This window comes from Odocoileus virginianus, chromosome 8, assembly GCF_023699985.2.
Source record: "Odocoileus virginianus isolate 20LAN1187 ecotype Illinois chromosome 8, Ovbor_1.2, whole genome shotgun sequence".
In the NCBI taxonomy this organism is placed as follows: Eukaryota; Metazoa; Chordata; class Mammalia; order Artiodactyla; family Cervidae; genus Odocoileus; species Odocoileus virginianus.
Genome location: NC_069681.1, coordinates 15612696 through 15630120, shown reverse-complemented (window position 1 = coordinate 15630120; position 17425 = coordinate 15612696). Strand labels below are relative to the sequence as shown.

General features: G+C 38.9%; 1 protein-coding gene across 4 annotated transcripts in view; it reads right to left on the bottom strand.

Annotated features, from left to right (window-relative positions):
• Positions 1 to 17425, bottom strand: part of LRCH1 (leucine rich repeats and calponin homology domain containing 1) — a 212503-nt gene that overhangs the window by 31771 nt on the left and 163307 nt on the right. For 2 of the 4 annotated variants that reach the window (XM_070471233.1, XM_070471234.1), the window contains exons 12-16: positions 13073 to 13162; positions 12937 to 12973; positions 8638 to 8691; positions 7798 to 7870; positions 4852 to 4956 (exon numbers count right to left, since the gene is read on the bottom strand). In XM_070471233.1, the coding sequence (XP_070327334.1) occupies positions 4852 to 4956; positions 7798 to 7870; positions 8638 to 8691; positions 12937 to 12973; positions 13073 to 13162 (359 nt within the window). The remainder of the gene's footprint in view (positions 1 to 4851; positions 4957 to 7797; positions 7871 to 8637; positions 8692 to 12936; positions 12974 to 13072; positions 13163 to 17425) is intronic. The other 2 variants (XM_070471235.1, XM_070471236.1) reach the window with 1 other exon arrangement.

Genomic DNA, 17425 nt, shown 5'->3' with positions numbered 1-17425 from the left:
CAACACAACCAGTATTGTAGCAAATTCAAAAAAGACTTTAAAAAATGGTCCACATCAAAACATCTTAAAAAACAAACAAGCAAGAAAACAGAGATCAGTCTATCTGGAGAGTACCTTGGCAGAGATTACCCTACCCTGATATAAGCAGTCACCTGAAAAATCTCCTAAAGCTTAGTTTCCAGGTTTGAAAGCCTTAGACTGCAAAATAAAGAGTTCCACAAAGGCAGAGATTTAGTCTGTCTTTTTCAGAGCTGTGTCCACAGTAAAGTGCATCATGCCTAACAAACAGTAGGCACTCAATAGATATTGGAACTTCCCTGGTAACTCAGCTGGTAACTCACCTGCAATGCAGGAGACCCTGGTTCGATACCTGGGTCAGGAAGAGACCCTGGAGAAGGGACAGGCTACCCACTCCAGTATTCTTGGGCTTCCCTGGTGGCCCAGGCAGTAAAGAATCCCCCTGCAATGTGGGAGACCTGGGTTCGATATCTGGGCTGGGAAGATGCCCTGAAGAAGGGATCGGCTACCCACTCCAGCATTCTTGCCTGGAGAATTCCATGGGCAGAGGAGCCTGGCAAGCTATAGTCCATGGGGTCGCAAAGAGTTGGACACGACTGAGCAACTTTCAACAGATATTTAAGGATGTGCACAAGAAACTATTTTTTTTAATGTTATAAAAGTATCTTTCAGTTAAGCAAAGAAAGCCCACTCCTCTAAAAATTCCCTGAAATGCTATTTATTACAAGAAAAGCATTTTACATAGAAATTATTAGTGGATATTATTAACCTTTATTATCTAAATTTAACTCCAGATTTCTTCTCTGTGGACACATGAGGTTTGGAATTCAGCTCTCCACTTCCCTTTGGAAACTAAAAAACCTGGACAGGGTGTGATGTTAAAGACATACCAATTCAAGGGCAGCAATAGGACGGCTTTGAAAAAGTATCATGAGCTATAGATCCAGTTAATGTGAATCAGAAATCTGATTAATACATTCATTTATTCCCTCTGGTGCCTAAAAATGTATTAGATAAATTCTCTGCCCTCAGAAGGCTCAAATTTCCTCTCTATTGTCTTGGGTAGTTTCTTTAACCCAGGGGTTTTTACCTGCTTAAACAGAACAAAAAATCAGCAAAATTATCAGTGCGAAGACTCCATGGTACACCAAATAAATTAGCGTCTCTGAGTGTAGGGCTCAGGCAGCCAATATCTGAAAAATGCCCAGGTGATTCTAATATAAAGCCAGGATTGAGAACCACTGAAGCCACCCCTCCCAACTTCAGTTTCCTCATTTTTGTAACGGGGAAAATAATACCTAAGTGTAAGATTATGGTAAAAACAATTCCAGAAAATGTCTGAAAACTGGCCCAAGACAGGTATTTCCATCCATTCATTCACTTTCCAGTGATAGTTTAAAGATCAATTTTAAGTATAAATTAGCACCCACCAATTTGTTGAAAATGAAAAAGAGAAAATACTTCAAAGGAAGGTAGGAACAATTTTAATTTCAAAATGAAGGGGGAAGGAAAGATAGCGGTAGAGTAGTAAGAGGGCCCAAGAGAAGGAGCAGAAGTGAAGTTTTCACGTTAAGAACAACTTGAAGTGGAGCTGCCCCCTCCAGCCCCAGGGGCCGGACAGACACAGAGACACACGTCCACATCCTTCTCCATCCACTTTAGGAGGCAGGACTTTGAGGATTGTAGAAGTTCAAACTCCCGAGGACTTCCTAGCCACTTTGTCATTTTTATTTCTTTGAAGAATGAGTTTAGGGAAGATATGGGAATTTGAAATGACATATATTTGAAACAATTTATTGTTTCAACTGTGTTTCTTTAAATAACTTTATTTAAATATTGTTATTTTAAAAAGTGGGAATTATAATACAAAGCATGACAGTGAACAAGGCATACACATGCCAACTTTACCAAAAGTAATTAATAAAAATCATAAATGAAAGGCAAGTTGCATTATGCTGGGTAGAGTGGGAATATGATGCCATTTATTTTCACAGGTTGAGATAACCACAGATATTGGGCTATGGAGCAAATATGAGGAAACAAAACTGATGGGGTAATCAGCTTTGAGATGCCACAAGGGGCCACTGAATGGGATCTACTGTTTCAGGGTAACCAGGAAGAACAACATAAAAGTAGGCTATTTCCCTCTTCCAACTTTAGCTCACATACTTGGGGATACATACAGTGTTTCTTCATTAATTAAAAAAACACTTACAAAACAGAAAGAGAATGTGAATGTATGGAAAAAACTGCCACAATATTATAAAGAAATTAGCCTCCAATTAAAATTTTAAAAAAAGAGAGAAAGAGACTCACAGACTCAGAAAATGAACTGATGGTTGCTGGCGAAGGGGAAGGAATAGTTAGGGAGTCTGGGAAGGTCATGTACACACTGTTATATTCAAAATGGGTAACCAACAAGGACCTACTGTATAGCGCATGGAACTCCAGTCAATGTTGGGCGGCACCTGGATGGCAGCAGGGTTTAGGGGAGAGTGCATACGTGTATATGTATGGCTGAGCCCCGCTGTTCACCCGAAACTACCATAACATTGTTAATCGGCTATATGCCAATACAAGATAAAAAGTTTAAAGTTTGAAAAAAATTTAAAATGTATTGGAAAATGTATTCAAATCAGAAGGCAACATTTAGCTCAAAGATAACGAAGATTTTATTTGAAAGGTCAGATTTGGGAACCTACACAAATATTTGAAAAGACTTCTGCTGCCAGAAAATTATCAGATAATTAACAGAAAATTATCCCTTCCCTAGGGCATACTGTAGACAAATTGCAAAAAGGGGAAAATAATAACTCCCCAATGCCTAATCCAGGTAGATTAATACTGAAAACAATCCCTTTGTTATTTTGTGTGCGTGCGCGTGTGTGTGTCTATGTGTGTGTGCAGTACACGATAATAGCCACATGTGAATCCCTAGAATTTTCACTCATAGAAAAAATATCAGAGACGTATTGCATGGTTATTTTATTTTCAGGAAGATTTTCACCATGATTATTTTCTATGGAAATCTTAAGACTTTATCTGGCTTAGTATCTTGTAAAAAGAATCCTCAATAAACAGCTGTAAATGTGAAGGTAGGTTGGTGGAGAGGAGACTGGAGCCTTGGGCATGGCCCCAGCTCCCCCTCTATCTAGCAGTGTGAGCCAGGCAGGTCACCTCACCTTTCTCGTTTTAGTTGGTTCATTTATAAAGACAGAAATTTTACTGCTATGTCTAAATCTTACCCAGCTTTAGAAAGTCTTTTTCAGATATCATTCCTAAGGAAATACCAAATCACACATAAATCTTTCATTCTAGGCTTTATTTCCTTTAAACATCATCAGATCCATAAATAGCCATGCTTTCTGAGAAATGAAAATGATTCTCTCCCCTTTAAGTAAAGGAATAGTTTATCAAGAAAGTTTCCATTTAGCCTTCCTCAATTTCCAGAATTTAAAGTGGGGTGATATAAGAAGGAACTTTGGTTTCCTTGTTGTTGTTGCTTAATCACACTTGCTTTTGGTTTGAAATTTTAGAAATCTATGAAATAAAATTCCTTTTGTAACTAACCTGACAAAATATACATTATCCTTCTATGTAATGAAGTCTGAAAAAGCATTTTTTGGTTGAATTTTGACCAGAAATCACAACAAATGTTTTACATATATGGTTTCTAGTCATTACATATAACATATTGATACTTAGATTAAAAAAATAACTTATCAGAAAATATATCTTCTTGTGTTTGCACTGTGGTTTTACCCCACATGTCACTTTTCTTCTCTATAAATCATACTATTTCATTTAACATTACTTTTAATTACTTTGTATCTTGGAGTAAAATGCCTAAGATCTGAACTAACACACCAATATGGAGATTGAGATATCTGTAGTAAGTATCTCTAAATAACTATATGTATTTTATTTTCATCTTTTAGACTACTTTAGATATATAGTAGCATGAGATCAAACAATATCCACATTAATCCTAGCTAGGGGTCCTCAATTTTTTTTGCATATTTGATTCTCAAGCCAAGTTACCATTCTTGAATATTTGTTGTTGTTGAGTCGCTAAGTCATGTCCAACTCTTTTGCAACCCCATGGACTGCAACATGCCAGGGTCCTCTGTCCATGGGATTTCCCAGGCAAGAATACTGGAGTGCACTGTCAATTCCTTTTTCAGGAGATCTTCCGGGCCCAGGGATAGACCCCAGATCTCCTGCATTGGCAGGTGGATTCTTTATGACTGAGGCACCAGGGGAGCCCTCTTGACTATTATATAGATGAAAGGGCTGAAGTTATCAAAAGTCAAAATGTGCAAAGAATTTGCAAAGAAAAAAAAAAAGCAAGTGATTTCTCTTCATTTTTAGAAATTCCTTACTTCTAACCATTCTCAGTGCACTTTCTTTCAGATCAGTCACAGTATATCTTAATTACTTTAAAAATCTCATTATCAAATGCCTTGATAATAAAAGATGAAACTCCAAAAGCATTAGTTCAGAAGAAATTATCCAAATGTACAAAAACGCAAATTTTTATAAACAAGCAAACACACCAAAAAAAAAAAAAAAACCCAAGCAGAAAGAATAGAGAAGAAATTATTGTACAGTCCTTCCAAAATTCAGAATGTTCAAGATAATTAAACATAGTGTAACAAACTGCCAGAGATCAATGCACATGCATTTTTCTGGACTTTCCAGGTTTCCTATTCTCTCTTAAGTCAGGCATGCAGGAGAACACATTCTATCTTCAGCTGCACAGAAATGAATGTTCAGTATTCATTCACTGGCTTATTAACGAGCACATTGAAGAACAGGTACAAAGCCACCTACCATCGTCACTGTCTCCTGCAGAGGGAACACAGTAGCTAGAGTCGTCCCATGTTTGTGCCTGCGTAAGTTTGTTGAGGGAGATAGGAGGAAGAATGAGGGCTGGGTCTGCAGGAGAGCGAGAGCGCCAGTCCGCGTACGGTTGCACAAGGACCAGGAAAAACCAAAAGGGCGGCAGCATTTCACAAATGGCATAAGGAGTGTATGGAAATGAAGCGAATTTCATATCATGGGATTTAATTTCAAAGGTACAATATAGCAGAAGAATGAAAGATGGCGCATGGAATAAAAAGAATGATAAAAAACTGAGTGTTAGTACTTATCAATCACATACTTTGCATGCAGTTAATATCATTCATCGTTAACAGTTCTCAAGCCCACAGACTTAAGAGCACTAATGAATCAGGTCCACGGAAAGAAGGGGTCCCCATAGATTATGCAGATAAAAAGCAAAAGCCTTACCAGATACCTTTTCCAAAGACCTTCTAAATAACAATTTTAGCAAATATGACTCACCATAAAAGCTGGCTATGCAAAGTTTAATATGTGTAAATATGTCTATCATTTACAAATAAAGCTATTATAGAATCAGCATTTACAATTGGTGAATTTTTTTTTTCCCAAGGCAATGTAAAATTTCTCTTTAAAGACATCTATAATGATATCTGAATCTAGTCAACTCTGCTCAACCCTTGAATCATAGATATATCTCTCAATATTTTCTTAGATATTGATCAGTATAAAACCAATTTTGGACACTAGTTGAGTCTCTTTAACAACAAACCTAATTAGCCAATAGATATCAACCAGTTCAAAGCACTTTTAAGTTGGTCATTTATGAAATAACATCACTTTTGGGGGCACTAACTATTCATATAGTAGTTTTTGATATTTAGGAAATACCTACACAATTTTTATTCAATCTTAAGGCATGGCTGGTAAAATACATGGACATGGTTGTAGGAATAACTACTGGGTATATATACATTTGTCTTTCCTTGGAGGAAAACATAGAAAAAAATTTCTTTTGAAAAAAACTACCAGCCAACTTAAAGAATCTAAGTTTCTATTCCAACTTGCTGATTTGAGCAGTCTGTTTTTATTTATAACACAGAAATCACATGAATTCATATACTGAATTTTAACATAAAAATCATTTTTTAAAGATCTAAAGCTACTTAATCAAAAAGAATTTCTCTTTTTTAGTCATATGATCTTCAATTAGGATTACAATATATATTTTTTTCCCAGAAAATGTGAAAAATACATCCTGAAATATTTTAAACTTAATAAATAAAAATTTAAACATTCCCAATAGATGATGCTAGTTTCATAAAGTTCCAACATGCCATCTGATGTTCCTGAAGAAAAATCAGTATTATTTACAACAAACTCCACAAAGCTTTCAACAGCCAGCACAATTTCCACACTGGTTAGTCAGCATTATAGAGAGGTTGGAAGCTAGGAAAGGAAATTATCTTTGTTTCCTGCTATTCAAAATGAATATTTCACTTAGTTTTCACCACTACAAAGAATCAGAAATGGTTCAACAGTATAGGCACAAAGTTGATAAGCTGAATTTGGACCCCAGAAAAAGAACTGGAAAAGTCATGGAGACAATTTTACATCTAAGCTACAAAGATACACATTCAAAAGAATATTATTCTGTGGAGATTCGTTCAACTTTTGATTTGCTCTTTTAAAACTGTCTAAAACTGCCTATAAGGGACAGGAGAAAGCCTAGCCAAATATGAGGTCCTCGGTGTGCAGAGAACAGTCCTGGCAGATCACCACTCAAGGCATGGGTGCCCGTATTCCTCCCAGCACAACCTGAGACCTTGCAAATTGAAGCCCAGCCTGTATCTGGCTGCATACTCTCAGGTCTATAAATGGTGGGGCCAGTCATTTGAGTCCAATTTCAAGTACAGTTCGGCTCTCCATAAAACACCTCCTAAGCCCCACCACAAACCCAAGCATGTTCTCAAATAGCCTCGTCTTATGGGCCATTCAAAATGCCAGAAAACCATTATACCTGGCCACATGTTACCCATCAACCAACTTCCTCAAAAAATGAAAAAACATTCCTTTATAAAAGAATTATCTTTTTTTTCCTACGGGTAAAAAATTATAAATATGTATATCTGCAACTGCTGCCAAAATGCTTTACTAATAAACCCAAGAATATTTAAGTTCTTTACTACCTTTTGCTGAAAGCATCTGAGTGCGTTCTTAGCAGTTAACTGAAAAGCATTGGTACAGAATATATGCAAAAGACCTAAGAATAAAAAATACTAAAACAAAGAAGCACCTAAAAGAAGGTAGACAGTGCAAGAACTTTAAATAGGAGGAGACATCAGAAGAACCAAATTTTTCTATACATACTCCTTTTTAAAATCAGTAGTTATTTTGCCCACTGCTATAATTTACATTTGTGAATGTACTAATAATAAGTTAAAATAAAGTAGGTAATACAAACAGAAAAGGTCTTTTAAATCTCTCCTGACCACTCATGTGAGTCTTGGAATGACTGCCTGTCACAGGAGTAAACATACAGACCTTACCAAGGTCCAGAAAGCAAATGAGGGGTGTCTCACAAAGAGAGTCACCATCGTTAACTCAGCAAGGTACCAGCAACTACCGAGGCCAAGGGGTGGCCAGTTTATCCACAAAGCATTTCTTTACCACTTACACACCCCAACATTTTTCTCTCTGTGCTCTGATTCACAAAAAGGTAAGATGATCTGTTACTGACAACACAGCCTTAAGAGGAGATACACTGACACGGAGCCTGGAAATCTCCCTGCCCAAGCTGTAGCGAGGTTCTGATGCCAGGATTCAAACTCACCAGCGCTGACAAGGCTGCTCCCACTATAACATAGGCACGCAAAAGGCTAAAGAGAAACTCCGGAGTTGTCTCACATGGGCAAGAACGCTGAGGTTTCCATTTACCTGATCGAGGTTTCAGGCCAAACAGAGCTGTGCTGGTGCTGCTCGGAGAGATGGCGGGGGAGCTCTCTCTCATCTGTGGCGTTAGAAGGAAAGGACACTTCTTAAAGACCTGGAGCAGAACTAGGCATGCTTCTCCAGGACCAAGGACTGTAACAAAACCACGACCTCCTGGCACTGGCTGCTGTGAGGAAGCCCAGACTAAAAAATATGATAATGGATGCATCTCCACATTGCAAATTCTTGTGGTAGAATCGACAGAATGTTATTTGGGGGGAGATTTGTTCAATGTTTATATGCTCATTATAAAAGAGTTCATGATCGTGTGATACTGGTAATCCTTTTCTGCTCCAGAATAGATGTGTACATTCACATGCAGGCACGCACACGCACGTGCACACACACACACACACACACACACACACACACACACACACACACATACATCCACCTCACACAGGGCACATCTGATAAAGAATCTCATAACACAATGAGATGAGGAAATAGAGGATGCTGAGCAGATGTCTCAGCTATATGGAAACCCCATGCTGAATCATTTATGGTTAACAAGACATTCTAAATGTTGCCTATTTGAGCTATTTTCACTCTGCTTTCCATAAAAATGCTACTATATTTAATTTTCAAAATATATCTTATAAAATGAGTTTTTAATTATGGATAGGGCTGGATCAGGCTATGAGAGCTAATGAGAGATTCCCTCCGAGATTCTGCAATACAATTAACTCACGAATCACAAGTCTCAGATTACAGATTTTTCTAAAAGATATTCCAATTCAGGTTTCACAAAACACCTCAGCTTTCACTAACCATCAGGAAACTTACCTCATTGGGAGAATACTCGCTCCCATTACTCTGTAATGTTAGGTCATTTTGCACCTAAAGGAAGAGAAAAAATGCATGGTATGTTCCATCAGATTATAAAATTTTTGAGGCAAGAACTGAGTCTGACTTCTATCGTAAACGTGGCACACAGGGACACAATGCATAATACGTGGAATTAATTTGTAGTTAAGTAGGCCATTTTTACTGTACACTTTCTAAAAACATGCAGCTATATTCACAGAAAAATACATCTAAAATATCATACAAACTAAGAAAAGGTATTTCCCAGAGCAAAGAGCTCAGCTTAAAGTACCTGTGAACATCAGCTTGCCAGGTTACCAAGTAACCTGCAGGCTCCCACCCGCTGGGAGCAGAAGGGTTTTCAGAAATTGTCCAAGGCAGTAGCTCCCAAATACACAAAATCTCACTGGGAGCTTTTTAATAAAAGAACATGCCTGGACCTAGCAAAGTCTTACGCTACCAATTCAACATCAGTTTGTTTTGACACCAACGAGAAAACTTGATAGTTTATTTTACCCAGATCTGCCTTTTTTATAAGGTAATCAAGAACCCCAGGGAATTCCCCGTCTCTGCAGTTGTTAGGACTCCACACTTCCAGTCGAAGGCCCAGGTTTGATTCCTGGTCAGGGAACTAAGATACCATAAGCCTTGTGACATGGCCAGCGACAACAAAATCCCATTGATCCACACTATAAAATTTTGGTGATAACTAATATAAACATGTTCACACATATCACCAAACTAGTATAAATTTAACATGGCTATTCCTATTGTTGAGGACTGCTATTAAAAAACATTCCCAACTGTGACAAATTCAAGGGGATAACATATTTTTAGCATAAAATGTCATTGATTTCCCTACCCAATTAAATGTCTTAACTGCTAACAAGTAACTTGCAGTTTTGATTCTCTATCAGAAACTCTGTTCTCTAATTTTCCCTGTGTTCCTCCAATATCCTTCCCCACTGGACATTATTTATGTATGAGAGTATACTTTTCAGTTCTTCCTGGATGGATGCCAGTGCTATCCAAACTTAATGGGGACAGTCATCTAAAGTGTGTTAAAAGGCAGAGAATGTGGTGTGCTAATTACAAGCCATTTCACAATCGGTCTCACCAATGTAACTGGGCACCAGTCTCTCTCATGGTGTCTCTGTCTGGTTTATGCTCTATGCTGATTCCATCATGGCCAGGCTGTCTTGCTCAGCACAGCTTTCTGGGACCCATCCAAATGCAAATTACCCTTGAAATCTAGATTAATTTCTCTTTCCTTAAACTCTTATCCCGTCTCCTGCTATCCCAGAGTACCTAAAACACCCAGGATTATGGGCCATTTCATAGTCTTCTCTGCTTTCTCAATATCCATGGCTTCTTTCCTCCACAATTTTTAAAATGCCTTAAAAGTGAGGGCAACTTCATCTCTTTCCTATTCCAGTCTTGGGTACTAAAAACAAGGCTGCATCCAGCACAAGGACTCAACACAGACTGGCTAACTGATTCAAGACTCTGCTTATGAAATTGATTTCTTCCTGAACCGGGTGGAAGAAATAATATAGAAATAACCAGACCATAAAGGAGGGGCCCATTTAAGTTCCACATATCATCAGCACTGGCCTTGCTCATCCACCACTTTCTCTTCCATTCCTCCTTCTTGTGACTCTTTTTTTTTTTCCACCAGAGCCAGAAATACTCCCTCCCTTTTAAAAATCATGAAGACATATCTGTCATGGACAGAGAATTGCCCAAAGAAGGAAGATAAGGAATAAGAATTCCTTACACCGAACATAACTCCTCGTTCCACCAAAAAGGAAAAAAGAAACAAAAACAAATTAATACTATAAATCAGAGATGGAATGGAGATCTTTTTTTCCTAGAGGCTTGATGTCTTCCTGATACTCCTGAAATCATGTACACAGGAGGGCATCTATTTTGCTGGAATCAAATGTGGTTCTGCAGGGTCTTCCCTGGTGGCCCAGCGGTTAAGACTCTGCGCTTCCAATGCAGGGGGCATGGGTTCAACCCCTCGACAGGGAACTAGATCCCACATCTTAGTGGGAATCTCTGTGTGCTATGCAGCACAGACCCCCAAAAAAGATTTAAAAAGTGGGTCTGCAGCAGGATTCTAACATGGTCTCAAAGTATCTCTTCACTGACTACTAGCTGCAAGGGGAAATAGAACAATACTTAAATGGTGGAGAAATCAAGTTCCACGTCAACTGGGTGATCAAATTACCATCACCAGTGAAGCACAGACATATACAATGTGCCTCTGAAGGTGATACCCTGAGAAGGATGCCACGTCACCTGGGCAGCATCCCAGACAAGGCACGGAGACTCAATCTCACCGTGAGGAAATATGAAGGATTTCTGCCCCACAAAATAAGAGGCAGTTCATTCTTTAAAAGAGAGGAGCACTATATTCTTTAAAATTTTAAGGTCATTAAAAAATCAAAGACAGGTTATGGCAGAATAAAGGAAACCATAGGTACCTGACAAATATCGCCTCTAACCTGGATCCTACTAAAAGGGAAAAAGTGCTGTGAAAAACATCATTAGATCAATCTAAATATTTGGCATATGGAGAGCAGATTAGATGAAACTATTTTATGAGTGTAAATTTATGAAGTTGATAACTGAAGTCGAGTTATATAGGATAAAATCCCTATTCTTAGGAAAGGTACATTGAGATGCTTAGGGAAAAGGACTCTGACGTACAAAACTTATCCTTTGATTTTCAGAAAAAGAACTCTGGGGAAGAAGAGAGAGACAGAGATACCACAAAAGTGGTAAAATGTTAATCACAGAAAATGTGGGTAAAAGGTTATAATTTTTTTGTAACTTTTTGCAGAGTTCTGTCATTTTTTAACCTTTTGTAATTATTTCCAAGTAAAAATCTAAATATAAAAGTGAGTCTGCACAGAATCAAAAGGAGCATGTCCCAAAAGGAGAGCCTCATAAAACAGACACAGGAGAGCCTTCACACAGAGGCGTCCTGATGTCCCACCACTGGGTCATTCAGTGACCCTCCTCTTGGGGAGGAGGGAGCGCAGTGACTCCAAGCACAGAGCGGACGAACAGTCACAGCTAAAGTTAGAAGGTGGATCCTAACTTACAGAAAATCAAGAAGTTAGAGAGGCAGCCCACGTGAGTCCATAGTTGGCAAGCCTTTGAGATGCAAAGAAAACTCAATGTAATTCCAAATTACTACACTCAACCATGAAACCATACTCTCTAGGAACATGGGTTTTTAAACTATAGCTCTTTTCCTTCTTATTTAACATAGAGACTTAGCTAGTTAAGAGTGTGAGACTGCTGTAATACGGTACCTGTTCAGATACCTCAAGGAACATAAGTTGGCTGTACTGAAATTAGCCATCCTAAATCCATTCAGTAAGAAGGGATGAAACAGGCTGTAACCAATGTTTTACTCCCATGTTACCGTCTCAGACCTCTCTCTCTCCCCCTCTTTTTTGGGGGGACCTTCTAAGCTTATGTCTATTTTTATGTCAAAACTGCTTTCTCTGCAGCCACCTGAATTTTACCCTACATAGCTACCTAACCTACCCTTACCCTGTCCCCAAACTCCCCCATCAGTTTATCTTTGCTAGTCTCTTAATCCTCCTAGACATTTCTCAAACCACTTACTCTTTATCTTTCAAGTCTTTCCTAGTTTACGTTCAGCTGGTCGGTCAGTTCATAGGCTGCTTACCCTGGCTGGTCCTACCTCCAGTTTCTGACAGAGCCAGGTTTCTCTGTGGGTCTTATTTGCCATGGTCTGACATAAAGATTTAGAGAATTCAATGGAAAGAGTCAACTCTCATCTTCAATGGGAGGTGAAATATAATAGATAAGCAGGAAAACTAAAGAAGCTAAAAGTATAAAAAATTTGAAAAACAGATCTTGAACAAATTTGAATACTGATCTCACTAATGAAAGTTCTTGTTCAGTCGCTCAGTTGTGTCTGACTCTTTGTGACCCCATGAACTGCAGGACACCAGGCTTCTCTGTCCTTCACCGTCTCCTGGAGTTCGCTCAAACTCATATCCATTGAGTCAGTGATACCATCCAACCATCTCATCCTCTGTTGCCCCCTTCTCCCCCTGCCCTTAATCTTTCCGAGCATCAGGGTCTTTTCCAATGAGTCGGCTCTTTGGATCAGGTGGCCCAAGTATTATAATGAATGTTCTAACCCATGATACATCTTGATAGAATATGGTAGCCACTCTTCTGTGGCAGAACACTGCACCAGAACTCTGGTTCATCCAAGAGCAGCCTTACCTCACATTCTGGAGACGCCTCCAGCTGTATTTGACCACTGTAGGAATTACAGAATAAAAAGATATAAATATAATTTAAAGCAAAAATATTTCAATGTAAAAAGAGAAAATATACTGTTACAGAAAGGTCAACATACTTTAGTGCAGAGTCTTGCAATTCCAAGTCATCTGCCGGGTCCACAGGGTAAAAGTTTACAACACTTCTCTCTGTAATATCTGTGCTTAATCTAAACAGTAGGGGAGAAAAAAAGTGTTACCAAATTACTAAACTTTAATAAATCCTACTGCTTTTAGTTATACTTAAAAGTTGTGTTTATCATTAGAATTGAGTAATAAAAGGTTTATGGTAGAAACTTCAAACTATATAGTTTCCTCACTGTGACTATATATATATATATTTTTAATATAATTCTCAATCTACTTTGGTATCAAAATCCAACTTATTTGAAATAGAATAATAATTTCTGATAAGGTCAGAAGAGTCATAGGTAGCACACACTAAATTTTTTTTTTCCTTTTTCTTTTTCATTTATTTTTATTAGTTGGAGGCTAATTACTTTACAATATTGTAGTGGTTTTTGCCATACATTGACATGAATCAGCCATGGATTTACACGTGTTCTCCATCCCGATCCCCCCTCCCACCTCCCTCCCTGCCCCATCCCTCTGGGTCTTCCCAGCGCACCAGCCCTGAGCACTTCTCATGCATCCAACCTGGGCTGGTGATCTGTTTCACCCTTGATAGTATACTTGTTTCAATGCTGTTCTCTCTGAACATCCCACCCTCGCCTTCTCCCACAGTCTAAAAGTCTGTTCTGTACATCTGTGTCTCTTTTTCTGTTTTGCATATAGGGTTATCATTACCATCTTTTTAAATTCCATATATATATATGGCACACACTAAATTTTATTAAAAACTTAATCAGTTTGTTGCAACAAGTAAAGTGTCTATTATACTGTACATACACTATACTACAGTATATGTACCAAGGGCATTTATTTAATAAGAATATTAAAATAAAAAATTTCAAAAGCAATTTAAGATATGCATTTTATATCTGAAATTGTCTTACAGTTTCTGAATTTCTGTAATTTTAAGAGTTGAATTTTTTTTAAGATCTATAAAACCAGGAATTTCTAAAAGTCATATAAAAGTTACAAAGCTATTTTAAAAGGTGGGTATGCATTCATAGTATACAATCTAATGAAGATGGTATCTAACCAACAATCAGAAATCCTTGAGAGAAGAAATCAACAAAGGCAAAACAGGAAAGCAATATTCAACTAAATTTTTTGATGTTAGGGTTGCATGAAAGGTAAAGCTCTAAAATTTAATCCTATGATCAGTGACTTGATTAAAACAAACAAAGCAATCTGGATCTAGGAAACGAGATAAAGGGAAATCTTAATGTGTATATAAACTTTTTATGACTATTATTCAAGCAACTAGAAATAACTGACCTCTTGAAGTGCCCTCTCTTTATCAGAAGCAAAAACAGGGCTCTTTCTTTATCCCTATTATACCAGCTCACAGACACATTTAGTTAGAACTGTAATAGTAGAATATCTATTTCAGGACGCACAACAAAGATCTATAGCAACCAAAGCAGTCGATTACTTTAGGGAGGAGGTCAAATGCATAAAAGTTTTACAACATAATATATTTTAACGCAACAATCCACAAAGATGCAAATCAACTATCCCTGGGAAGGTTACTCAAGGCTGTGCTTCTCCACACCCACCAGCAATGCCGACTGGCTCGACATCCTTGGCAACTTATTGCCTCAGACCTTCAAGGCTGGGGCAGTATCTCCAGATCCTCAGCTCACCCCACTTCTCATGAAGGATGACGCCACGGAGGCCCAGAATGGGGAGCCACACCCGCCAGGTCACCCCGATCTTACTCTGGGCTCCAGTCCCACATTCCCTGGCCACTGCTATGTCCACCAAACGAAGCCATTCTTTTTCACTTTGGGGCTCACATATTCATCTCGAATTTGTAAGCAAAGTTTACTGGAAAAGTGATACGAAGTGTAAGAAGGCAGAAATATTAAAACAATATCAAGTTTGAGCCCAAGTGGGAGTCTCCTCTCTGTCACATCACGTCTTCAAGGCTCTATCTTGGACTCAAATTCCTTTCCCATTGACGGGCTCACCCTTGGGAACTCCATCCATTTATAATACTGCTTCCATTACAACATACCTTATGAAAGTAACTTTTATTGTACTTTATTTTTCAAATTTATCTGGCTGCACTGGGGCCTTAGTTGCAGCATGTGGGATCCAGTTCTCTGACCAGGGATCCAACCCTGGCCCCCTGCCTTAAGAGCTTGGAGTCTTAACCATTGAACCACCAAGGAAGTCCCTGAAAGTAACTTTTAAGTCTAAGTCTTGGAGCCCCAGACCTAAACATCTAGCGGCTGAATGGACAGTATCACACTGTCACCTTGGATTCTATGCAGCAGGTCCTAAACTGAGTCCAATACCCTCCTTCTCAAACTGGCTGTTCCCATGATTCCCATCTCAGATGGAGACAGGAGGGGTCAGGTCTAAAACACCTTGGACTGTTTCCCTCCATCCTCACCCCCACTTCAAACAATCACCAAAGAACTACCACAGTATCTGCTACTGAGTATCTCCAGTGTTTAAAGTATAAATAAAAACCGTAATTTAGAAACACTCAGAGAAAACTTCGATCTTGATATATTTGTTTCTAGTTTTAACTGTTAATGGGACCTGGGGCTTCCCTGGTAGCTCAGCTGGTAAAGAAACCGCTTGCAATGCAAGAGACCCTGGTTTAATTCCTGGGTCAGGAAGATCCGCTGGAGAAGGGATAGGCTACCCATTTCAGTATTCCTGGGCTTCCCTGGTGGCTTAGTTAATAAAGAATCCTCCTGTAATGCGGGAGACCTGGATTCAATCCCCTGGGTTGGGAAGATACCCTGGAGAAGGCAAGAGCTACCCCACTCCAGTATTCCAGCCTGGAGAATTCCATGGACTGTATAGTTCATGGGGTCACAAAGAGGCAGACACGACTGAGCAACTTTCACTATCCATTAATTCTATTTATATCATTGGGATCAAACTTTATGTACTTTTACACTTTTTAAAGTTAACATTATATAGTGAGCAACCTAAAATACATTGAAAAGTTAAAAAAAAAGGTATTGGTTGCATATTTCATCTTATTAAGGACCATGATTTAAGTATCTCTAAATTGTTAGATCATTGCCTTTTTTCCAAATATTTGCTATGAAAAACACCTCTCTCCCCTCACAACTGCTGTTCATGTCTCTTTGTCCCTTAGGATACAATTCTGGAATTAGTTCAAAAGCTTTATATCTATTTTTAGGCTATGGCTACAAACTACAAGGTTGCCTTCTGGAGAACGGTTCTGCCAGTGGACCCTTCCACCAGCAGTTTATTTATTATTTCAAATCCTCACAACAGTAAAAGACAAGTACTTACAGCCCATCTTATAGATGAGAAAACTGGGGTACAGAGAACTTATGTAACTCACCCAGATTAACTGGGGTTAGAACTGGGATTGCAACCAGTGTCTGGTTGACTAAGGTAGTTCTCCTCCAGCCATACTATTTCCCCACTCCATATAATTACTCTCTCTGTCTCTCTCTCTATCTCAAACTCTCTCTTACACACACACACACACACACACACACACACACACACACACACACAGAAGCTCTCTTCTCCCTGTTTCCTACTTTCTCACTGACTGCTCTGATTTAGAATGTGAAACTCAGCTTTTTAAGGAACCCACGTCAGTTAGGTGCTTACAAATAAGCCAGACTCTGAGTCAAACATGAGGGAGAATGAACAAAATAATCACATTTTAAAGCCATCGTTGATTCCTTCTACATATAAAATGAGGTCTCAGCTCCTCAACCCCGAATTTGAAGTCACACCTGCATCACTCCGAACAGCTCCTCTGGGAAGTCCCACTCCTGGCTGCGTATCAGAAGCACCAGCAAAACTTTAAAAAAAAAAAGAAAAGAAAATGGCCAGACCCCCCGCACCACAGCAGTGTCAGGCAGTGTCTGTGTTTTGAAACTTCTACAAATGTTCCTGAAGCACAGCCAGCGTAGGAGATCACCTTTTCTCCTTGAGATTTTCCAAGTTTGTTCCACTCTTCTTGACCTCCATGCCTTTGCATGAGCTTTTAATTCAGTCCAGAATTCACTTTCTCCTTGCAAGTGCTAGCTGTCAAAGGCCCAGGTAAAACACTCTAGACTTCAGAAGGCTGGCTGAGCCACCTCCCCTTTTCCACCCGGAGTCAGGCATTCACTCTATCACTTGCTTCCTTCACTTCAAGCCCTTAAATCCATTACACTTATAAATCACTACTCAAGGCAACATGTGTAGTGATGGTTTAAGTTCTTAGGGGGAAGAGCTGTGTCTTGTTCATCCTTATGTCCCCCAAGGTGCACACTGCACATCTTTCTACACTCTAAGCACTCAACTAACATCGG